The 24070-nt window shown below is 39.3% G+C and overlaps 1 protein-coding gene across 1 annotated transcript in view; it reads left to right on the top strand.

The window, feature by feature from the left end:
* The first annotated feature begins 1721 nt into the window (after positions 1 to 1721).
* PSPC1 (paraspeckle component 1) overlaps positions 1722 to 24070 on the top strand; it is a 42040-nt gene continuing 19691 nt past the window's right edge. The window contains 8 exon segments of the mRNA XM_054075066.1: positions 1722 to 2206; positions 4540 to 4573; positions 4576 to 4809; positions 4812 to 4836; positions 7494 to 7589; positions 8543 to 8739; positions 11545 to 11629; positions 12496 to 12604. Coding sequence (XP_053931041.1) covers positions 1838 to 2206; positions 4540 to 4573; positions 4576 to 4809; positions 4812 to 4836; positions 7494 to 7589; positions 8543 to 8739; positions 11545 to 11629; positions 12496 to 12604 — 1149 coding nt within the window. The 5' untranslated portion in view covers positions 1722 to 1837.

Below are 24070 nucleotides of genomic sequence, written 5' to 3'. Positions count from 1 at the left end.
GCCCATCCAGGTCCAACACCCCTGCCATTGGCAGGGGCATGTCCCACCAGACCAGGCTGCCCGAGGCCCCATCCAACCTGGCCTTGAACAATTCCAGGAATGGGGCTGCCACAGCTTCCCTGGGCAACCTGTGCCTGTGCCTCCCCACCCTCAAGGTGAAGAACTTGTTACTAATGTTACTCTAAATCTTTCCCCATCCAATTCTGGTCATATTCATAGAGTAATGGTCAATGGCTTAATGTCCAGATGGAGACCCATGAGAAGTGGTGTTCCTTGGGGTCCGTACTGGGACCAGTGCAATTTCATATCTTAATCAATGATATAGACAGTGAGATCAGGTGTACCCTCAGCAAGTTTGCAGATGATACCAAGCTGAGTGGTGCAGTTACCACACCAGAAGGATGGGATATCATCTAGAGGGACCTGGACAGGCTGAAGAAGTGGGCCTGGGCGAACCTCATGAGGTTCAACAAGGCCAAGTGCAAGGTCCTACATCCGAGTCAGGGCAATCTGTGGTTCATATACAGGCTGGGGGATGATGCGATTGAGAGCAGCCCTGCGGAGAAGGACTTGGGAATGCTGGTCGATGAGAAGCTCAACATGAGCTGGCAGTGTGCGCTCACAACCCAGAAGGCCATCCATGTCCTGGGCTGCATCTAAAGAAGCATGGCCAGCAGGGCAAGGGAGGGGATTCTGCCCCTCTATTCCTCTCCTGTGAGACCTCTTCTGGAGTATTGTGTCCAGTTCTGGAATCCTCAACATGAAAAGGATATGGAGCTGTTAGAATGAGTACAGAGGAGGCTACAAAGATGATCAGAGGGCTGGAGCACCTTGCATACGAGGACAGGCTGAGAGGGTTGGGCTTGTTCGGCCTGGAGAAGAGAAGGCCCTGAGAAGATTTTATAGCGATGTTCCAGTACCTGAAGTGGGCCTACAAGAAAGGTGGGGAGGGACTATTCATAAAGGCTTGTGGTGATGGGACAAGGGGGAATGGGTATAAAGCGGAGGGGGCAGATTAAGACTAGACATAAGGAAGAATCTCTTCACGCTGAAGGTGGTGAGACACTGGCACAGGTTGCCCAGGGAAGTTGTGGCTGCCCCATCCCTGGAGCACTTCTTCTATGAGGACAGGTTGAGAGACTTGAGCTTGTTCCACCTGGAGAAGAGAAGACTCAGAAGAGACCTTATAGTGGCTTTCCAGTACCTGAAAGGGGCTACAGGAGAGCTGGGGAGGGACTGTTTACAAAGGCATGTAGTGATAAGACAAAGGGTAATGGTTTTAAACTGGAAAGGGGAATATCTAGAGTAGACATTAGGAAGAAATTCTTCACAGTGAGGGTGGTGAGGCACTGGCACAGGTTGCCCAGGGAAGTTGTGGCTGCCCCATCCCTGGAGGTGTTCAAGGCCAGGTTGGATGGGGCCTTGGGCAGCCTGGTCTGGTGGGAGGTGTCCCTGCCCATGGCAAAGTGTTTGGAATTGGATGATCTTTAAGACCCCTTCCAACCCAAACCGCTCCATGACTCTATGGACTCTATGACTAAACCCACGAGAGTCCAGACGCAGTGGGCGGGGCTTATCTTAGTGAGCGTGGCCACACATGCACAAGATGATTGAGCGGTGGGCGGGGCTTGTCTCGGTGGGCGGGGCCGGGCGCCCAGCGGCGGGAGCGAGCAGCGGGCGGGGCCGGACGCGCGCGCTGCGGTGGGCGGGGCCTCCCTCCCGGGGCGTTACAAGGCGCCGCGGTTGGCGCGGGCGCCATTTTGAATCGGCTGTGGGTGTGAGGCGGCGGCTGCTGAACCGGGCTCCGCTACCCCGAGTAAGCCGGCGAGGACCGAACATGGCAGCGAACAGGAACCTGAAGCAAGTGCGGATCGAGAACAGCTCCCCGGCCGCGCCGCTGGGCATGGTGGGGGGCGGCGGCAACCTGAAGGGGTTGCGGGGCCTGGAGGCGGAGAGCGAGGCGGCGGCCATGGCGCTGGGGCCGGGCAAGGAGGGCGGAGAGGAAGAGCAGGAGGTCGGCTTCACCATCGACATCAAGAGCTTTCTCAAGCCCGGCGAGAAGAGCTACACGCAGCGCTGCCGGCTCTTCGTGGGTAACCTGCCCACCGATATCACCGAGGAGGATTTCAAGCGTCTCTTCGAGCGCTACGGGGAGCCCAGCGAGGTCTTCATCAACCGGGACCGCGGATTTGGCTTCATTCGCCTGGTGAGGAGTCGTGCGAGCCTCGTCCCTACCCTCTTCTGCCCCCCTCCTTCCTTCCCCGCGTCCCCTTGTCGGGCGGATGAAAGAAAAGGGCAGTGGCCGCCCCTCGTTCTCTGTCTCCTTGCTGCTGGCTCTGATTCCCCTCCCCTCTGCTTCCTCTCCCCCTGCCTCTCCCCTCCGCCTCCTCTTCCCTCCCCTCCGCCGCCTCTCCCCCTTCTATTCTGCCTTCTTCCCCGTATCCCCCAACCCCTCCTCCCGCTCCTTTGCCTCCGTACATCCAAGCCGCAGACCTGCATTATGTGCAGCCTTCCCACCCCCTCGCCCCTGGCTGGGTTCGCTCCTCGTTTGCGCGGGTTTCGGGTCCTTCCGCCCGTAAGCGCGGAACTGAGGCGCTGCCGCAGCCGGTTAGAGAATCGCATGTTTGGAGAAGACTTGAAATCATCGAGTCCAACTGTACCTCTCCTACGGTAAACCACATCCCTGAGCGCTTCTTCCGCCCGTATTTTAAATACCTCCAGGGATAGTGGCTCAGCCACTCCCCTGGGCAGCCTCTGGTAGTGCCTGAGAACCCTTTCAGTGAAGAAGTTTTACCTGATGTCTAATCTGAACCTCTGGTACAACTTGAGGCCATTTCCTCTCATCCCATCTCTTATTTCTTCGGAGATGAGACCCAACATCTACCTCGCAACAACCTCCTTTCAGGGAGTTGTAGAGCAATGAGGTCTTCCCTCAGCCTCCTTTTCTCTAGGCTAAACAACCGCAGCTCCCTCAGCCGCCTCTCACAAGACTTGTTCTCCAGCCTCTTTACCAGCTTCACACCTCTAGTCTGGACGCGCTGCAGCCCCTCAGTGTGAATGGAAAATGTGGCTGCACGGTCTGCTTTGTTCGTGTCATAGCTGTATACAGACTTTCCTTATTTAACTTGGCAAACTTGCTGTACTTTAGGACTAGAAAACAATCCCTCTTTTTTTGTGCAGAAGCAAATTTCAACTTGCACGGTTCATTTTGAGCATAGGTTTGGTCCATGAAAACACTGTGAGCTTTAAAGGCTGGGCAGAGTTGGTTGGAAATACCACTGCTCACACATTGTGATAACATGTCATCTTAGAATTGCAAAGAAATAGGACACTGGTTTGTTTAAACTATTGTTGTCTAGATAAGATTAGATTTTTAGGGGTGGTGCGGTATTTGATCAAATATGCTCAAATTTAGCATGCAAAAAAAAAGAGTAATCTGAAAAGCTTATGAATACTGTATTTAAATGTCAATTTAACATGCAGGATTAGTTTTCATGACAGCCATGTCTAGAATGCACTGACTTATGTCGTTCTAGGAATAGCTTTACAGTGCTTTGGGTTTCGCTAGAGTTAGGATTTTTCCATATATTTTACTGTTAGGGTTTTAGTCTTTTTTCAGTTGTCATCTTCAAGATTAGTGCTTGAGGCATTCTGCTGTACTTATTTTACCCTGCACGAAATTGCAGTTTTCTGGAGAAAGTGTGATCTATTTACATCTCACTGCTCAATTTTGTATGTAGTATAAATTACGTGCTCTGAATTTTCCTTTCTCTTTATATTTAGGGAATATGTAATTTTTTTAACAGTTTACCTATCAGTGGAACTGTAGAGAAAATGGTGATGATGTAAAGAAAAATTTAGGGATTGCAGGTATTGAACTCGGTGAGAATCTCTCAAATGAGATAAGGGGCAGTTATGGATGCAGAATGTCTCATGGATGTGGGTGCAGAAAGCCCATAAACAGAAGAAGTATGTACATGAGCAAAGGAGGTAATTTCATCATTTGTTGATGAAAGTCGGGTTGGACATCCATTGAGAGCTCATCCAGGTAATGGGCAAGTGCGATATTTTCACTTCTTTAAGAACAAAACAAACGCCCCAAACATCTTAGATCCTATAGTGTAATCTTTGAAATACTATTTCCTACTATATGGACCATAGGATACAGAATATAAACATTTGAGTAGGTAAATGTGAAAAAGCATTAAGTTTTCAACTCTGCTGAAAGCCTTTACAGAGCAGCAGCATGAATGTATCCATTGCAATGAGAATTTAAGTCCTTTAATATGCAAAATAAAATTTTTGCCAATGTAGTTTTTTAGACTAATTCATAGGGGATGACATGCACAATTTTTTTCAATCACTGGACAAGAACTTTGGATATTTTGGGGGGAGGAGAAGGAAGAAAGAAAGGTGGTATGACCCTGATGCTAATGTGCTCAAGTTAAGGAAAAAGACTTATCTACTTTCTTGGGGGGAACACAAAAGTGATATTTATTGTCTTTGAAAATAAAATATATATTTTCTGTGTTGAAAAAGGAATCTAGGACACTGGCTGAAATAGCAAAGGCGACTTGATGTACTATTTGAAGAGCAGACCACTTCGAATTCGCTTTGCTACACATGGAGCTGCCCTGACGGTCAAGAATCTTTCACCTGTGGTTTCTAATGAGCTGCTGGAACAAGCATTCTCTCAATTTGGGCCAGTGGAAAGAGCTGTTGTGGTAGTGGATGATCGTGGCAGAGCTACAGGAAAAGGTTTCGTAGAGTTTGCAGCAAAACCTCCAGCACGGAAAGCTCTAGAAAGATGCATGATGGGGCATTCTTGCTAACAACGTAAGTTGGCAGGTTTTGTTTTGAATTTGTGCGTGTGTGTAATCTGATGTGAAGAAAAACTGCATTCATGGGTATTTCCCTAGTTCTTTTTTATTTCCAGTTATGAAAGACTTAAGGTGAGAAATTAAGGTGTTTTGCATGAATATCCCAAATACTCCTGATTTTTTTTTTTTTTTGTGTGTGAGGGAAACCATCTTTTTCTACTTACTGTTCGTCTTGTAATTACCATATGAGAGTCTGATAGCAGCATTTTGATTTTCTTTGTCTATATGCATTATTACTTTTCCTTGTTTACATAGTGGGATTTTTTCTAGCAAGACTTTATTTTCACTGATTGCACTCTTCCTGATCCCAGTTAACATGTGACAAAATAATATTGCTGTCTTTCTTAGCAAAATAGTTTGCTACATTGCTGATCCTTCTGTAAACTGAGGAAAGTGTTCCTGCACTTATTTTTATATATTTTATTTGCGGCCTCTTTTTTTTTTTTTTTTTTTTTCTTTTTTGAAAACGAAGACTTAAGATTCTGCAGAAGTTTATGGCAATGATCTCTCTGGAAAACTTTTAATGGCATGCAAGCTTGCAAATTACAGCAGTTCTCTCCTTGCATGTCTTATTTCTGTACTTGCTGAAGAGAGCTGTTAATTGCTGTGCTATAACACATTCACTAGTGACGTTTTCAAATGCTTTTTTAAAGACTGCGTGAAATGAGGAATTTGTTTCATTTTTATGATTCTCATTTCGGAAAATAAGACTTTAGTTCCACAGCATGAAAGCTTGCTGCCATGAAATTTGTGAAATTGTTCTTTTTCTTTACCTGCCCTGGCTGTGCTGTTGATCTTTTATCCACTTGAGAACTTTCTGATACTTGTATTAAGCTGCTTGTGCTTGCTAAAACAACAGAAAAGTATTCAGTTGTTTTTGTTGGGTTCATTTCTGGCTGCTCAAGCACATGAAGGTGATTGCTAGCAGGGGTGCTATGAACATCAGGTCTAGCAGAGGATAAAGCAGGAGAGAGTGTTGCCAGGAGGAGCTTGCAGGTGGGGAAAGGGTCTGGAACTCCTCTTTCTCGTGATAATCTCATAAATCTTGCGTGACACTGAACTGACCTAGTGGCTCTGCAGTAAATTCAGCGTGAATACGTCTTTACTGTTATCAGTAGACGCCAGCAATTGTTCTTATCCCTTGGGTTTTCTTGGCATTAGTATTTGAATGGAGGCACTGTGAGCCAAACCAGGGAACTAATCCAGTTCAGTGTTACACAAATGCTATTCTTGGCATGAAGGATATGGCAGGGAAAAAGAAGCTAGGATGTGAGGGAAGCTATTCTTGTTTTACCAGCTGGATAAATGGATTGGATTGAAATGACTGTCTAACTGTGGCTTGAGTGAATGAAAAACACTTGGGCTTTGTCTTGCTTGTGTGGCTGATGTTCCTTAATGTGCAGTTGTAAGGAGCGTTATCATTAATCTGCTGCCATGATGCTTCTATGTTTTGCTTCAGAACCTAAAATTTTACATTTTTAGCTGAAAAATCTTTGCCTGATAGAAGAAAATCTTCCAGTTCATGGGCTAAATATATCAAAACTAAGCATTTGAAACATTAATTTAGAGATTTAATGTTGTTGTTTTAAATCCTAACTTGTTAATACCACAGTTCAGTTACATTTAAAAAACAGAACTGCCAGCAATAGCCACACAAGTAGCATCAGGAGAAACAGTTGCTGAGTTGTGTTGTGTGATTCCAGAGTTCATCGTCTTTATCTGCACTCAGTGCCCAAAGCTTTCTTTTTTCAGCTGTTGATGTTGTTAAAAATGTATTGGTTTTGTTTTTCTGTGAAATGACCTGAAAAGTGAAATAAAGGTGTAGAACACAATAAATAAACACTGGTGTTTTGAAAATAGTCTTTAGCTCTTTTGTCATTTTAAGACGTGTATTATAGGCTGTGCTCTCAAGACTGATGCAGAGAACTTTTCCACTATTCGGGATCCTTGTGCTGGCTGTCCTTTGCAGTATCTGGCTAATACTTGTACAGATAATGAGAATTCAAGCAAGGTATTTCAAAGATAAATTAGGATATGGTTATTCAAAGAGTGAGTTTTAAATAAGGTTAAGCAGGCATGTTTTTCTAATCGTCACTGGAATATTAATGCCAAATTATCAAGCTGTTCTCAATTGTAACTTTCAAAATTAACTTAATTTTCTGTGGAAATATTGAATAGGTTGTGTTGCTGTATTTTGGGTTTGTGTGTTGCTTTTCCAATATAATCATGGCCACTGTGTTGGCTCACTGATGAAGACAAAAAGATTGTTCCTTCCTAAATGTCTTGCAGTTGTTTGTAGTTGGTTTTGAGGCTTTTAAAAGATTAAATACTTCATAGCAAACAGAACTACATCAATAAGCTGTGGTTTCTAGGTAGAGTAGCTGGGTTTGTGTATAAAACCAATTATTTTTAAAGATAATTCTTTAAATTACAAAGATAATTCTTAAAATCGGGGTTCACTGGAATGCTACGATAAAAGAATTTGCATAGAATTTGCATGACAAAGGAATTAGAGATAACATGTTAGTTTTCTGGAGCGTTTCCTCAAAATACTAAAGTAACTTTTAACTGCTTCATTTATGATTCAATTATTCAATTGAAACTGTCTTCCAGAACACCTCGACCTGTTGTTGTGGAACCAATGGAGCAATTTGATGATGAAGATGGGCTCCCAGAGAAGCTAATGCAAAAAACACAACAGTATCACAAGTAAGTTGTGTTTAGCTTTATTTTATAAAAACATGATTTGTTACTCAGTTAAACTTGGTAAATATGTGCTAATTTTTATTTTGAGTTTGTGTAACAGAAGTAGTGTTTGTATGTTATGCTGTTTTGTGCCAAAGGATCAAGTAGGAACCTTGCTGAGATTTTCTAATCATAGTAAGAATCAGACGTCTTGGTTTAACATTCTGTGCATGTACTGGCGTGCACTGAGATCAGGGAGGTTGTTGCCAGCCAAGCTTTTATGGATTAGGGGTGTGATCTAATCCTGCAGAGATTTGTATACCCACAAGTTTTTTGTTCTATGAATAGCCCCTTAACTGTTGGTAAAGTCAGTGGGTTGTAGACTTTTGCGGCTTCTATGGTTCAAATAAAACTGTGTTGTGACGTGAGAAAGTGGTTCTTGATCATGAAGTGGGAGAGAAGTCACTTAATCTGGTAATATTAATCTTTGACTTTGAAATGATTGCCTTTTAGAGATCACATTGCTTGACGCTAAAATGCCTGTTCTGGTAAAGCTGTAGAATACCGCTTTTTAAAAATGTATCACTGTTAGTTAGTGTTAGTGTTAGAATGTGACATAAAATGTTGGCACGGTCTGATGTTTAGAGATTCTTAGCTAATATTCAGAGCTGTCTAGTAAAAATAATTGGTTTTATGAATTGCTTTAGAAGGCTGAACATATCTAATGTAGCATGCAGCTTAGTATTTTGTACTGATGTAATATGAGTTTTTATCTTAATTATATAAATTAAAACAGATATTTACTTGGACAATTTCTGCGATCGCATTGTTATAACAACTGAGTTAACTACATTCTAAACCAGTCAAACTTATCTGACAGGTTGATTTAAAGTCTGAGGTATGTTTTAAGTGCTTCAGCTGTTGATACAAATGCATCCGTGTCCTTCTGTATATCTTAACTGTATAATTTTCATTAGGGAAAGAGAACAGCCTCCACGTTTTGCGCAGCCTGGAACATTTGAGTTTGAGTATGCTTCGCGGTGGAAGGCTCTTGATGAGATGGAAAAGCAACAGCGTGAACAGGTTGACAGGAACATTAGAGAAGCCAAAGAGAAACTAGAGGCAGAAATGGAAGCAGCTAGACATGAGCATCAGCTAATGCTGATGAGGCAAGGTAAAAATTAGATGATCTGCTAGCATTAAATTTTGTTTCAAAATTTTCTTTGTGTAGCAAATTGAACTGTGTGTTAAACTTGGAGATTTTGCCAGATGCTATTCAATTAAATGCTTTGAACTGAGAAAAAGGAAGTAGTATTTCTCCTTACACATATTCCTTCATGATTTGTGGGGATGGATTAAGAAACAGAGAAAAGGGTGATTGTCTAGGTCTGTTTTGTTTTTATATTTGTCTAGTTTAAGTAGTTTATATAAAGAAATGAAATGGTAGCTTCACAGTCATTAGTAAAATTATTTTCCATTTCTGATCTCGCTTATGATGCGAGGTGGGACTAAGTTCTGTTTGTTTCCATATGTAGGGAAAAAAAAAGATAGCTAGTAATTATTTTGGCTGTTCTGTGATCCCCTGGTATTTAAATGTTCCAGTTCCTAATTTTACTTTTCCTTTGAAAACTCAGCTGAGAAGTCTGTGTGCATAGAATTATATGTATGTAACAACTCAAATAGCTCACAGCTACCGTGAATTTCAGTCATTCTTGAACTATTGAGATCCTGTATCCATCCCTCTTTCATAATTGTTTGGGCATCTTGACTTCTGCTACTGCTGGGGGGGGATGGAAAGTCCTCTGGCAACTTCTTTTCAAGCCCTCTCTTTAAAAATGGAGCTGGGTGAAGCTTGTGTTTCATGGATGGAGAGAACAATAGGAAGGCAAGTATCTTTACTTCCTTGCTAGCCTTCCTTTACTTTACGTGCTAGCCTTCTCCCTAAAACATGTTTTTCCCAAAATACTGTAGGGCATGCAATCACTGCTTTCCAGTTCAGAACTATTGAACTACTACATGATTTTAGTTCTCTTTCTATGACTGCTAAATTGCAAGACTTGATTGGATAAAGTTTAAATATATTGCAAATCTGTCAGAAAGGATGTCAGGGCATCTGAACCTAGAATTAATCTTTTCTGCATATCTGATGCACAAACTACAGATTTAAAGGTGTATTGAAACAGTCATTCTGAAATTTGTAATACAGTATGTTAATTATCAGGAGCTAAAAGTAATATAAGAAGGGTGAACTTGTAGAGCCTGTATCTTCCTGCAGGTGAGGTTTTATAGAAATTGCTTTATGAGAGTTAGCAGGACTTGGAACTAGAACGTGTTGGCTCAACTACTCACTTTTTTGTGATGTATTAATACTGAAGGTAGACTTCATTCTTTCATATGTGTAGTGTTTCACTTTTAAGTGTCATGTTTTGACAGATTGAGTCAGAAGTAATTTGTAAAGCAGGATATGTGTTTCCACGTGTAAGTAAATTGGCATGATGTTTCTGATTTACATATTAGTGGTATGCTTCAGGCTTTTGTAAATGTTCCCCATTATGGTGGTTAAATAGTTTATGAAAATACTAGAAAATGTGTCTGAATTTAACTAGAAGCTTCATTTTCATCAGCTGTATGGAAGTTGCACACTTTTATTTCGTTTTTAGAACTTGAAAAGTCAGCAGCTAAAACAAGTTAAAAATCTTTTTGGACTTGGTATTCCTGCTTATGGGGACTTTGCGGAAGGTTGAGGAAAAAATGGAGACCATAGTCTCTTAAGCAAAAGAAAGTACAGAAGCTAATAATAATGCTTTCTGTCTTTTTTTTTTAATTTTTTAATTGTTTTTATAGCTGCGTTAATGCAGTTTTTTTCTGTTCAGAGAAAGATGCTGGGATGCAGGCTCCATCAGTCTGGAACTACCACCATTGCAAATCTTTTAATTTGAATGGCTCTGTGCACAGCCCAGACTTTTAAATCTGTATTTTCATGTGGCGAGCAAGGCTGTATGCCAAGATTCTGCCATTGTCCAGTGGTACCGGATCATAAATTGGTATGCAGAACTTCAAAATACTAACAGTTTTGAGAAAGGCAATAATTGGAACTGTGCTGTGGAACAAATTAAGAGGACACTGAAAAGTAGGATTCTACACTGTAGGAATAAAGAGTAGTAAATGATGAATATGTAGCAATTAGTGCTAAAGTAGGAAATCCTGTGCTGGTGTATTAACCCAAGGAAAAGGAAATGGTACATAGATATGAAAGAACAAAGAACTGCCAAGGAAACACTTTTTCCCACAATGGACAATATTGAGTGTAGACTGAGGCAGCTCTTGGCAAGAGGTCCATCATGTGACTGGTCAGAAACTAGTACAGTGAAAGTAATTACAGTTAGTTGAGCCCTGCTTTTTAAGACAATTTAAAGTGCTCTTTAAGAAGGTATGGCTGTTCATTCCTAATAGTGTTAGAGATCGATCATTTGTAAGTTGCAATAAACAGTCACATGATAAGTCTCTATGGAGGCTCAGATTACATGCCCTTGACGTTCATATCGCTTTGTTCTGATGTGTGCCATACAGTGGTCTGCAATAGATAGTGGAGATTATAAGCGTGTGTATATGTATATCTGTTATATTAGTTTTCTTGCTCAGTACACAGCATTGAGAGCAAACTGATTCTTTGCCTTAGATCTAAAACCAAGATGTGATTTAAGTGGTTCTTTGTTTGAGGGCTTCAGATTTCTGTTCCCATACCAGCTTCAGTGGTATTGCCAGACCTATACCTTTCCTTGTTTCTGTGAGCCGTGGATCCAGTGTGGTTTTTTCATATACTAGGCTTAACGTTATGGGAAGAAAATAGTTAAATGTGTTAAGAAATTTCTTTAAAAATTGAATATTAGAACTGTAATCTGGCAGTAACAGCAATTATTTGTGTTGCCGCATTGTTGATTGGCAGCTTTTATCTTTATTACATTTTTAATCCTGTTAGATCTCATGCGACGCCAAGAGGAACTGAGGCGTTTGGAAGAGCTTCGAAATCAAGAACTGCAAAAACGCAAGCAGATACAATTGAGGTATTTTGTCTTATACCATGCAGAAGTATGGCATGCAGCTGCTGTAGCCTGGCATGAATATAGATACTTGAGCTTGTAGAGCTTGCTTTTGATATCAAGTAAAAATGGTTCTGCTGCTAAGAAGTTGCTTTTCAAAAGCATAACGTGTGATGTTCTTTAACAGAAAAAAGATGACTCATGTTAATATCAAAAAATTATTTCAATTATTTCTTGACTTATTTCCCATTTATTTACGCTCTATTTCTGTTGTAAATTTTTGAGCTATCTTAAGTAGTGTAGGAATGTCTTAGCAATTTTTTTCATTGGTTTCATATGATTTATTTTAGCCTTGTGACTGAAACATAGGTATGAAAGAGGTATAATAGATAGGAATGTGCTTCTAAGATTTATGGGCGGGTGATCTGCAAGTGGAATGCAAATTTATAGTCTGATATGAGAATTTTTGGAGTATTTTCACTTGGTATTCCAGTTTGTTGCAGTTTGTCCTTTAAGATCTGATTCATACAAATATTTGTTTTCCTGCTTCTACTAAAAATTAAGATAACAGGCATAGTATCATCTTGACAGTAATGAAATGTTTTAATATGTAATGATTTGTTAAAAAACGGAGTATTCTAACCTGCTTATCAGTGTGTAGCCAGAAAAACAGCTCTAGAATGCACCGATATTGTAATTTACTGTATTCTAGTTAAAAACAAAATGCAATAATATTCAGACCCATCAGGTGAAGTAAATTAGTGCCTTACACAATACAAAACATTAAATAATGGCTAATTTTGTTTATATGCTTGATCTTCTCTCCTGAGATTGAGTAAAAGCTTGAACAGGTCAAGAGTCTAAGTTGGCATTTTTAAAACATATTCTAGACATGAAGAAGAACATCGACGTCGTGAGGAAGAGATGCTGCGCCAGAGGGAACAGGAGGAGTTACGACGACAACAGGAGGGAGGATTTAAACCAAATTTCATGGATAATGTAAGTAAAATTCTATGATTAAAGTCCAAGTTGTAAAAGAATTTTTTGTTGTAATATTTCTATTACTAGCTGTTGAGCTGCCTTGTTTACTGTTTTTCCTTCAGTGTTCCATTGTTCTCATGAGTGGAGTGGGACAAAATTAGTGGCATAGTATTCTCTTGTACAGCGGCATCAGTGTTATTTTTCGTACAAGCTGGTGATGTAAAGTTTCATTCGAGTGAAGGGATTCAGATAATTTTTTTGTTTGGGATGTGACTTTTCCCAATAAAATAACAGATTTTTTCTAAGTGGGAGGTCATGGGAGTAAATGATTTTTCCATCAGGAGGTGCCCTAGTTTGAATGAAGATTTAAATTTTAAACCAATTCAGGCTGCTAAGCTTGTTTGAATTGCTTGTTTTGGTGTATGATTAACTTATGAAGGATAATATACTTCAGAAACAAAATGAGCAGTTCTAACTTCCTATGGAGCCTAAAATCAGTCTCTGCTTTGACCCTACTCTAAACCTAGAAGAGGAAAACCTCAAGTCTTTACTGAAGGAGACTAAAATATCATGAAGTTGGAAAAAAAATTATCCTCTGCTGTAAAATCTACATTATTTATATTAGTAATTTAGGTGTGTTCTGCCTCTGAAGAGCCATCCTTCAGGACGAGCAAATTGCCGGTATCAAAGGAGTCAGCTTCTAAATTTTCATGGTGATCTGTTTTGGTCAAGGCTGTGATTTGTTTTTTCTACCAACCAAAGCAGTTAAACGAATGTAGCCTGTGATGTGAATACTTTAGTTTCGCGTAAGAAGGATGACTTTTACTGTTACAGCTATTTTTAATGAGGAAGCAATGGATGAGCGATGCACACAGTGCTGTCTTATATTCTTATAACAAGTGTAGTCTGCAGGAGGCAGTTTTGCATGCCTTTACAGGTACAACTTGATACATAAATAAAAATTACACTGCTGGTTTCTCATCTACTTTCTGATTTTGAGTTTTGTGGCAGAAATACTTATGTTCTATGCCATAATACTTTCTATAGGATTGAGAAGAATATCTTGTGTATGTTCTGAGACATCCTGACATAAGCTGGAAAAGAAATTGTTTCCTGTTCTGGGCAGGACTTTTTTTTTTTTTTTTTTCTTCCTCTATCCTCTGCCTCTTAGTGTCTTTAGTAAAGATGGAAAAGAAGCAAAAGCCTTTGTTACTAACTAGAGTTGATTTTGCTGATTGTTTTTTGAGAAAGTGGAAGCAGAAAACAGTTGTTTGTTTTCAGATGTACTCACACTGTAGAAGAAAATGGCTTTCAGCATGTCTTTTCTTTTGGGTGATGAAGCTCAAGAATTTAAAACTCATTATGTCCTTCAGTGTGATCCCACATGTTACTAAACATACTTCACGAAATAGCATATAACAATTGTCTGATGTAATTTAGAAATAGCACTTATTGATTTTGACTTCTGTAGTGCCAAATATGCGATTTCATTTCATCTTAATACCTTCATGTAGCATCTTTTGGGGTGGCCTGACTTTCTGACCCTGTAAGCTACCTGTCAGAATCCTCCTGTGGCTGATCTGCAAGACCATGCTGCTCTAGAGCTGCAGGAAGGGGGTGCTGGGGCGCCAACCCACCAGCTTGAGATGGGATTCCATTGCTGTTAGGAGACTGTGGCCTATGCCTTGCAGCTTGGGGCACTGGGAAAACTAGATGATGTTGGCCACGGCAACCTCTACTGATTAGTGAGCTTCAGCTGTCTTGAGATTAAGCTACTTAGCCTTTTGCTTGAATTGCTTGCCACAGTTTAGCCATCCTCATGCTTATCTGCCTCTTCAAATTCCGAACTCTGTGTGAATAGAAACTGTTCAAGTGGTGTGCTAGACCTGGCAAAAATGTAGTGTGAGGAGGGAAGAGGAATGGTTCAACTGGAAAGCACTTCAATCACTCTGCATAATTTTTGCGACTTACACAATGACATTTTTGGAAGGAAGGAAAAGATGAAAGAATGCTTTGGGAGAGTGTAGCTTTCTGGAACTAATTAATACACTGCAAGAATATAAAGCTGTAGCTGAGCAGTGACAGTCCTACCAAAAGGATCAGAAGTACTATAGAGGCGTATATAGTGCAGGAATATGTAGCACATTTTTTTTTTTTATGTGTGAAGTTGAAGTGGCTTTTGCAGTAATTTAAAATAATTTTTCTTCAGTCTTTAGTGTTCTAGTCTTGTGTGAACTTGGTTCACTTCTAATAACCTTTGAACTTTAAGAGGAAGAATTGAAACAAAATTGTAAGGGATGTATTTACTTCCTTTAGCAACTGTTTCTAACAAGGACAGCTGTGTAAGTCTTGGAGCATGGCCTGCCCTTTCATAGGCCTTCATTATGACATGTCCTTAGATGACTGTACTTGAGTTGTATGGTGTGGCAGTTTGGAAAAGCCTTTGCATTTTGCAGGAGAGAAGAATTGTAAACCATTTCTAGAGATTGTAAAATGATACATGAAATGTTTTTTCAATTTTATAGACTTTCTGATCCAGCTAAATTGTTTTTTATTTATTCTTGCTAATAATTAGTGTGAACAAACTCCATCTAGTAATTACTTCTAGTCTCAGATTACCATTGTACATACACTGAAAAAAAAGTTATTCTCTGTTTTAAGAGTTTAAAGAGTGAAAAATGCATTTTATTATATTGGTGAATAGTTTTTATCGTGTCAAGTCTTGATAAACTTTATTGGCATAGGCCTTATACTAAACTCTTCTGCCAACCATGTATTTAGAAGGAAAAGAATAATTGTTTCTAATCCTTGTTTTTGTTTCTTAAAAGCTTTGAAAATTAAGCTTCCTTCACTTATATCCTATCCCTTTTTACTGTTCAGTATAAGAGAAGGACATAAATGGTAAGTGCAATAACAACTGTAATTGAAGCCTCTCATGTAAGGCTGCAGTATTAGGCTTTCCTGTTTAAAGTTTCTTTCTTTATCTTCTGTAACTTGTAAACTTTGAATTTTTCAGTACGACTTCTTTTGGAAAATGCCTTGCAATCAAGATTAATACAGTTGCCAGTTATTTGGTTTAACTAACGATGATGAAAATATTTTCTGTGTGGGGATTTCTCTTCCTGAAGCATTCTTGCTTATGATGATATATGTTAAAAATTCACTTGCATTGTTGATCTAATGGGTAGCCTAGTGATGCTTAAAACAATTTATAAATCTAATTATGTGATCTCCAATAGATAAGTTATTGATAAATGCTTTTGTATTGGTTAGGTTAGGTTATTTCCCTGGTTTTGTTAAAGCCAGTCAGTTCAAATATGTTGTTACAGCTCAATGTATCTGCATTCTAATTTCCCCATAGCTTAATCAGGAAACTTGTTGTCCTGTAATATTTTGCTGACATTTATTTTGCATAAGTATTTCTTGCTAAAAAGAGGAGCTTGATGATGGTGATAAAAAGCAGTATTTTGTTTTTCAGCAGCACAAATATTTTTTTTAAACAAATCTAGTACTTCGGAGTGCTAGTAATACATTAATTATACAAAATATGCACTGGTTACTTTCCTGTTGTGAATAGCTTACATAGATTGACATTGTTCCATTGCAACTCCATCAGAGCCTTTTTACTAAATAATTCCAGTTCTGGGAACTACTTTTGTTCATGGCACCAAGTTAGGAGACTGAAATGACAGTGATTTGGACTTAGTGTATTAAAGTATTTTTCATGCATCTGCAAAACAGACCAAAATATGTAAAAGCTGTAGTCTTAGTTTTATGGTGCACAGATTTAATTCTGTAGTGAAAGTGCAAAATAGTGTTAGGTGAGTATTGTGCTTGGTGAAACAATAGCAGTGATACTGGCCTACAGCTTACAGTTCTTCTTACTGATGGTTTAAAGAAGGAGTTGAGATTTTTGTGTGTCTTTGTCCTCTCCCCTTTGAGGAGACTCCCCCTTTTCAAGTGTAACTTGCATGTCTAAGGGACTGTTTCTTGCAAGTTCATCCATTTCAGCTTCTGAATGCTTGACTGTCATGTAAGATGGTATATCAAATACTTAACATTTTTTTATCTTCTAGACTTTTCAAGAGTTATTTCTTGATGTTGTTTTGTTTTCCTTTAATTTTTCTTACACAGGAGCTCTGCTGCTCAAGTATGTTATGGAAATATCAGCGTAAAGTGCCAGCCTCTAAAGCCATGGAGATTGCCTCAGTGGCAGAGATTGTAGTGGGCTTGGATCAAAAGCTGTAAGACAGATGAGAGCAAGGGTGTGGAAAAGCACATCCCAAAACAACAAGAAAGTTCATAGCTTCAGGAATGCCAGAAACTTGATTGAGGGAAAAAGCCCTAGTCTTTGTTCTAAGAGTTTGGTCCCACTTCGGAGTGGTTTATAAAAGTAGCTTCCCACCGCTTTATTTTGAGCCTACTGAGCTATATCTTATCCCTTAGTTCTACATTCACTTGCAAATTTAAGACTGTCAGAGTTCCTTGGACTGGTGTAATTCAGGAATAATTTTTTCACTTCTTGGCTCTTAAGTGAATAGAATTGTTTGGGTTTTTTTTCTGTCTTCTGAGTTCATTATACTCAAAAGCCCCAGTTATGTAAGAAATTTGAATTTTCAATGAATGTAGAACTGTTTTCTACCTGTTCAAAACTAAGCTAATTTCCAAGGAATCTTTTCAAATTTGATCTGTTTCCGGCTAATAATAAATTTTGGTTATTTTATCTTGACAGCCTAGTGTACTTAAAGAAGCTGATTGTGGTAGAGTTTTGTGAGGTTGTATAAACATAGTTTCTTTTTCTTAACAAACTGCTATAAAGCTAACCTGCTTTATAAAAGCTCCTTTGTAGCATTTGGTTGGGAGAGATTAATTACTTTCTTATTGCAGTCCAGCATATATACTCGTGGCAGAAGCAAGTAGCTCATGTTTCACACCTTAAAAGCTTTTTAGGGGAAAACTAGCTTGGAGAAAGGCAGATGATTAAACATAAAAACTAAACTAAAAACAACCCCAAACCAAACGAACTCCTACCCCCCCAAAAAAAAACCCAAACCCCAAACCAAAACCTGACAAAACATTCCTGTTTTCTTGGCAGTGGTTTTCATAGAATTATAGAATGGTTTGGGTTGCAAGGGACCTTAAAGATGATCCAGTTCCAAACCCCTGCAATGAGCAGGGACACCTTCTACTAGATCAGGAGGACATCCAAGGATGGAGCATCTACAGTCTCTGAGCAACCTGTTTCAGTGCTTTACCACCCTGTAGATGAAGAACTTCCTATATCTAATGTAAATCTACCCTTCTCAAATGACTTCCCAAATATGATGGATAGCAGCTTAACAACTTGCTCTTTCCCTCAGGACCCGCAGATGCATTTCATCAGGTCCCACGGACTTGTGCGCCCTCGGATTCCTTATATGATTTCATACCTGGTTCTCTCTTGTAGTGGGCAGTTTGTTTGCCTTCTCCGACTTGGGTGGTTTGGCTTGAGCTCTTGCCACTGAAGGCTGATGCAAAAAAAGTCATTGGGTATCTTTGCCTTCTCCATATCTCCTGTTCCCTTCCAAGAGAGCCCACATTCTCCTTAGGCTTCCATTTATCACTGATGTACCTATAGTAACTTTTCTTGTTGCTCTTGATGTCTTTGGCCAGATTTAATTCTGTTGGGGTTTTACCTTTCCTAATGTGATTCCTGGCCGCTAGGACAATTTATCTGTACTCCTCTCAGTCTGCTTGTCCTTGCTTCCATCCTCTGTGGGCTTCCTTTTTTGTCTGATTTGGCCCAGGAGCATCTTGTTCATCCATGCCTCCTGGCATTTTTGTCCAGCTTCCTCTTTGTTGCCTGAAGTCCTTGCTCCTGAACTTGGAGGAGATGATCCTTGAATATTAACCAGTTTTCTTGGGCCCCCCTCCCCTCCAGAGATTTATCCCATGTTATCCTACCAGGGAGATCCCTGAAGAGGCCAAAGGCTGCTCTCCTGAAGTCCAGGATAATGAGCTTGCTGTGCACCCTCCTCGCTACCCTAACGGTCTTGAACTCCAGCATGTCATGGTCACTGCAGCCAAGACTTCCCTTGAGCTTCACATTCCTCACTGGACCTTCCTTGCTGATGGTAACAGGGATCAACATAAGGCCTCTTCATGTTGGCTCTTCTGTCGCTTGGAGAAGGAAAGGCATCATCAATGTATTCCAGGAATCTCTGTATTGCTTGTGCCCAGCACTGTTGTCCCTCCAACAGATACCAGGGTGGTTGGTTGAAGTCCCCCAAGAGGACCAAAGCTTGCAGACCTGAAGCTGCACCTGTCTCTGGTGCGCCTCATCCGCTTCGTCTTTGTGGTGCAGTGGCCTGTAGCAGACCCTCATTATGTCACCTGTTTCTGCCCTCCCTTTAATCCTGACCCATAAGCTTTTGGTCAGTTCCTCATCCATCCCTGAGTGGAGCTCCGTGCTCTTCAGCTGGTCATTGACATAGAGGGTGATGTGCCCTCCTCATCTACCCTGGCTGTCCTCCCTAAAGAGCCTGCATCCTTCCATTCCAACAGTCCAGTTGTAGAATACATCCCACCATGTCTCCCTGATGTCAGTAAGATCCTAGCCCTGCAGACACATGCAGTCTTAACTCCTTGTTTGTTCTGCATGCTGTGTGCATTTAAATTCAAGTGGGGCCCTGATGAAGTTTGACTTCAGTGCCCAAATTTCTTCATGTGCATAAGGCAGCATAGACTGGGCCTCTGAGCAAGCGGTTTATAAATACATACGCAGCTTTTGGTTTTGAGAGTGGTCTTAGTTTTGGCAGTAGCACTAATTTTGTTGTTTTTGCAGGGTCACAGTGATCCATATTAGTAGGCACGCTGAAATTGTGCATTTCTTCTCTTCCTCAAACAGTGGTTTAGATACTAAATTTGGTGTTTTAGGCAAGAATAATAATTCCTTAATGGGCCTTAAAATATTACCATTGCATTACTTTCAGAAACTAAGTAAATTATTTTCAGCCTTTAATTACGCTGCTAGATATCAAAACTATTTTAACCATTGTATCTACTTCTGGTTTGAAAAATCATGGCATAAAAATCAATGCAGAACTCCAGCCATCTTTTTGTAGCATGTTATTTGTATACACATATAGAAGCTATTTGTGGAGTAAGATACTTTTTGATGCTATGTATTTATTTCATGACTATTTTAGGATGGTTCATAATTGACTTTCTAGATTATATTTTGATGTGTATCAAGGATGCTACTAAGGTAATTTTGCAGTAATGGAGCTAATCACTACAATGTTAATTTTAATTTATTACTTCATATTTCAGTATGTGTGAACTATGTGTATTTAGGGTGATGTGAGAAGTTTTCCTTCTTTTATGTTATAGATATTTAGGAGACATCTTTTACTCTGTTACTGTTGTTTTCTAATGTGTACACAAAATGCTTCAGAACATACTTACATTTACTTCATGAGAACTTGCAAAGAGAACAAATGACTAGTCATAAATATTTTTTGTCTCTTAATGTGCTTTCAAGAGTACATAAATTTCCTGGGCAAATTTAGGTGTGGCAGTCCTACTTGTAAGCATTCCCAGATTTGTTCTCTTCTACAGTCGTTGGTAAGGAATTTTTTCATCTGTGTTTTTTAGATTGTCTGGTCTGTTTATAAATTAATATTCTTTCAGTACGAATACTGGATCAAAAAAACTAAAAGAACAGTTTTCTAAGGATGCTTCATATGCAAAATGACATCAGTGTTTGTCAGTCTTGGTGTTCCATGAGTGCTCAGATTTAGCAGATGCCATTTTTGTTCAGTTATTAATGGAAGACTTTAAATGCATCTAGTGTGCTTGTTTGTAAAATACTCCATTTGCATACTTTGCTTTTCCTATTTAATGGATTTATAGATAAAAGTGTAAAAAAATCATTGAAGAGCAGTTTTAATACGGCTGTATTCAGTATTTTAAATCTAATTTCTGAAAATTGTTATTGCTTACAAGTTAAAAATATCTAAGTTCTTCAAATACTGAGTCAGTTTTTCATCTTCTGACAATTAAGAGTGAGGCTTTTATAAATAATTTAGAACAATCCTTTAATGTAATTGTTGGATAAATGTCCTGTGTATTTTGAAGAAGCTTAAATTAATGTTTGCCTTAATAATTTTCATTTTTTCTTCCTCAGCTACTGGAGTTAAGTTTGACTTGGAGTTTGTACACGTATTTACCCAGACTAAGAAGAAATTAACTTTCAGTTTCAGTTGTCTACTTGGTACCTATTTTGGACTCGTCCACCTGTCTAAATCCCAAGGTCTTGGTGGGATTGAGACTTGCAGCCAGAATAAGTTCTTCTGCTTAGAAAAGTTTGTCTTTATTGAAAGGGTCAATCTTTAAAGAAGGACTAAAACACCCAAGAAGCAGCGAGACTTTTGAAATAGTATTTTTGATGTGAGGAAACCTGTTAATGGATCTGTCATTCAGCGTTGAGGGAAGGTTATTTATAGATCTCATTTCTCTCTCAACAGGCAGTGCCTTCCAAGTAGGTTTTTTTTTTAGTGTAAGCACTAAGCATGACCTTTTGCTTAGCCTCTAATATTTTCCTTCAGCAGCTCTCAGTGAACTGGAAATTGTAATAGTGGTAATGCAGTGAAGTGGGACATACAAATTAACTTGTCTTGGTGGGGTTGCCTGTCTTCTGATGCAATGGTAAATGCTTTTTTTAATACAACATTTAGTGTTTTTCTCATGAATATTTCACAAACCTCCTTTCTGTTGTGTAGGCATCAAGTAAGTTTATCTCATTACCAGAGCTAATGCTTGTTTTGGATATTAAGTCTTCCATAAGAAATATGGAATTTAAGTCTGTTATTTGTCTTCCATCAAGTCTTTCTTTAGGTTCCACTTTAATTTTCTAGAAATTAGATGGTCTTGTTAGATGAATTAGCATTTCTAGTAAGTAGCGTATTTTGTAAAAAAAAATATGAGGTAAGTTTCTGTAGAGCCTTTTTGTAGCTGTTCAGGTGGGGAATTTGATGTCTCCGTTAACAGAAACTTAACACTTAAGGAGTCAAATTTATTTAAGGTTACCATTTAAATATGGTTTTCCTGAGCATCGTGGCTTCCTGCAGTGGCTAACGACTCTCTAATTTAGGCTTAGCATTGTGTGGGATGAAAGAGTATTTCTGTCAGTTCTGCTTTACATTGCCAGAAGCACACTGCTTTTACCAGTGTTGCTGAACCAGTTTTGTTGTGGCTGGTTAGCTGGTTAAGTGTCTATTCTAAATGTGTTAATACAAAAGATGATTAGCAGATGTGATGCCCATCTACTAGAAGGGCTGGAGGGAGGATCCAGGGAACTACAGGCCAGTCAGCCTGACCTTGGTACTGGGGAAGGTTATGGAGTGATTCATCTTGAGTGCCGTCGCTCAGCACCTAGAGGGCAACCAGGTGATCAGACCCAGTCAGAGTGGGTTTAAGAAAGGCAGGTCCTGCCTGACTAACCTGATCCTTAGGCTGTAAATACTGGTTTTGGTTAGATCTTTTGATGAAAGCAGACACTGGCTTCAGAGTTAGTGTGTGGGGTCTTGGGTCAGGAGATTTAACTAGGAAAAAGGTTTTCTTAATCCATTTGGGTTTGTTCAGGTTGCCAGCTTCTTAAACTTTTGATTAAAATACTAGAATTGCCTGGTACACTATATATTGTTTTCCTCAGTCAGAACTCTGTTTATTCAAGTGATAAGCATCTTTCTTCATTCAAGTCTACCTCATCTTGCTCCTGTTTTGCAGTAAATGACCTCCAGGCTGTATAAAAGTACTAGCTGGAAAAGTATGGAAAGCTGAGAAACTATGGAGCGTGGTCTCATGACAGGAAATTTCTTTGGTGCTTCTTCGTTCATGTTTTGTATGTTTAAGTGCTGTGTGTGTGGACAGGACAGAACTTGGTTGAAGAAACCTTGGACATTGAACTATTCTGATTGTAACTCGTCTTCATAACATATAAAGGCTGCGTATGGTTGTTAGAAGTTTCTCCTACAGGACCTCTTTGTAACGATGAAAAAATGCTTCAGTTTTGTTTTGGAACTTTGTCTTTCAGCTTCCTTTTGTCAGATACTTACATATTCTACTCACTTGGTAACTCAGATCAGTTATGGGACTTACTTTTTTTACAATTTAGTCAGCATATGTAATATCTACTTGGTGAGGAAAAATCGCTAATAGGAAGGTCTGGAGAAGTTATATTTAGTGTACTATATTTAGTGTACTATGTCTTTAAACTGCTTTTGAAGTGTTTTTTAAGTTGATTTTGCAATGTTAAATTTGGCATTCCAATTAAGTAGTTATTTTTTTATATAAACACTCCTTGATAAAGGATAGGCTTGGGTGATTAGTAAACATTTATGGTTTCAACTCATGCTATCCTCGATCTTGCAGTTGGGGAGAATTGTTGTTTTGAGTCAATCCAATGTTCAATCCATTTGAATATCCTGCCTAGATTTGTTTCATGTGCAAGGAAAACTTAAAATTTGGGGAATCTAAAATGCAGCATTGTTTTATAATGCTCAATTTTCAGTTAAATATTTTGTTGAATTTCTGCATGATGTTAGCCAAATGGTGTTACCAGGTAAACAGCCCTTCAACTCGCACTCAGCAGGGTGAATCGAGGAGTGCATATTAAATAATTTGCCATTTGGTCTGTGAAAGTAAGGTATCCCACATGCTTCCACAGATGCCAGTTTTGATACTTAACCTACCTCATGCCATTATTTTAGCTAAAATAAAACCAGAATAATTCTAAGTTGCAGCACGAAATTGTGTAATATACCCGTGAAGATGTGACTTTCTTGCCAGTGTAACGTGATTATATTACATGATAATTGTGAACGTTGAGATATAGTGGATGTTGTTTTTAGAAAGTAGTTTTGCAGGTAAGTAAACAGTTAAGTGCCTTTAGTAAATTACAAATGAAAAAATCTGTCTTCTGTTTAGTTGACCCACTGTATTTAATTTATGTTTTATATTTCATTACTGCCGTTCAAATACTGATGCAAATAGAAATGACAGAACTGTTGCTATACATTGGTTCCGTGGATCTGAAGTGGCTTGGAAACCAAATCGGTTGACACTGTTATAGTGAGGAAGTTTCTATGCAGAGAGTTAACCTAGAGATACCTCCTTTTTTTTTTTTAAAAAAAAAGATGTCCAAGTCTGTTAAAGTGTTTAACTTCTCTAAGCACCATTGTCTTATGAAAAATAGTTTGTGAATTTTACCTTCAAATGTTTGAGAAGCAGAATTTTACCTTCCTTGTGAGTGCTGGGTTTTTAGATCAAGGGGAGATTTTAACTGAAACCTCTGTTGCTCTGCTCTCAAATGGACAGCAGCAGTGGTGTTGGGGGAAAAAACAAAGCTGTCTTTGCAGTTATGCCCACAGATGGTGAAGGAACATGGTAGGATTTTTCTTTATCTCAATAGTTGAGGTATAGAAGATCAAACAGAGGCATGGA

This window comes from Cuculus canorus, chromosome 1 (genome assembly GCF_017976375.1).
Source record: "Cuculus canorus isolate bCucCan1 chromosome 1, bCucCan1.pri, whole genome shotgun sequence".
Taxonomy (NCBI): domain Eukaryota; kingdom Metazoa; phylum Chordata; class Aves; order Cuculiformes; family Cuculidae; genus Cuculus; species Cuculus canorus.
The sequence above is the reverse complement of the archived record's forward strand: the minus strand, read 5'-3'. Positions and strand labels throughout refer to the sequence as shown.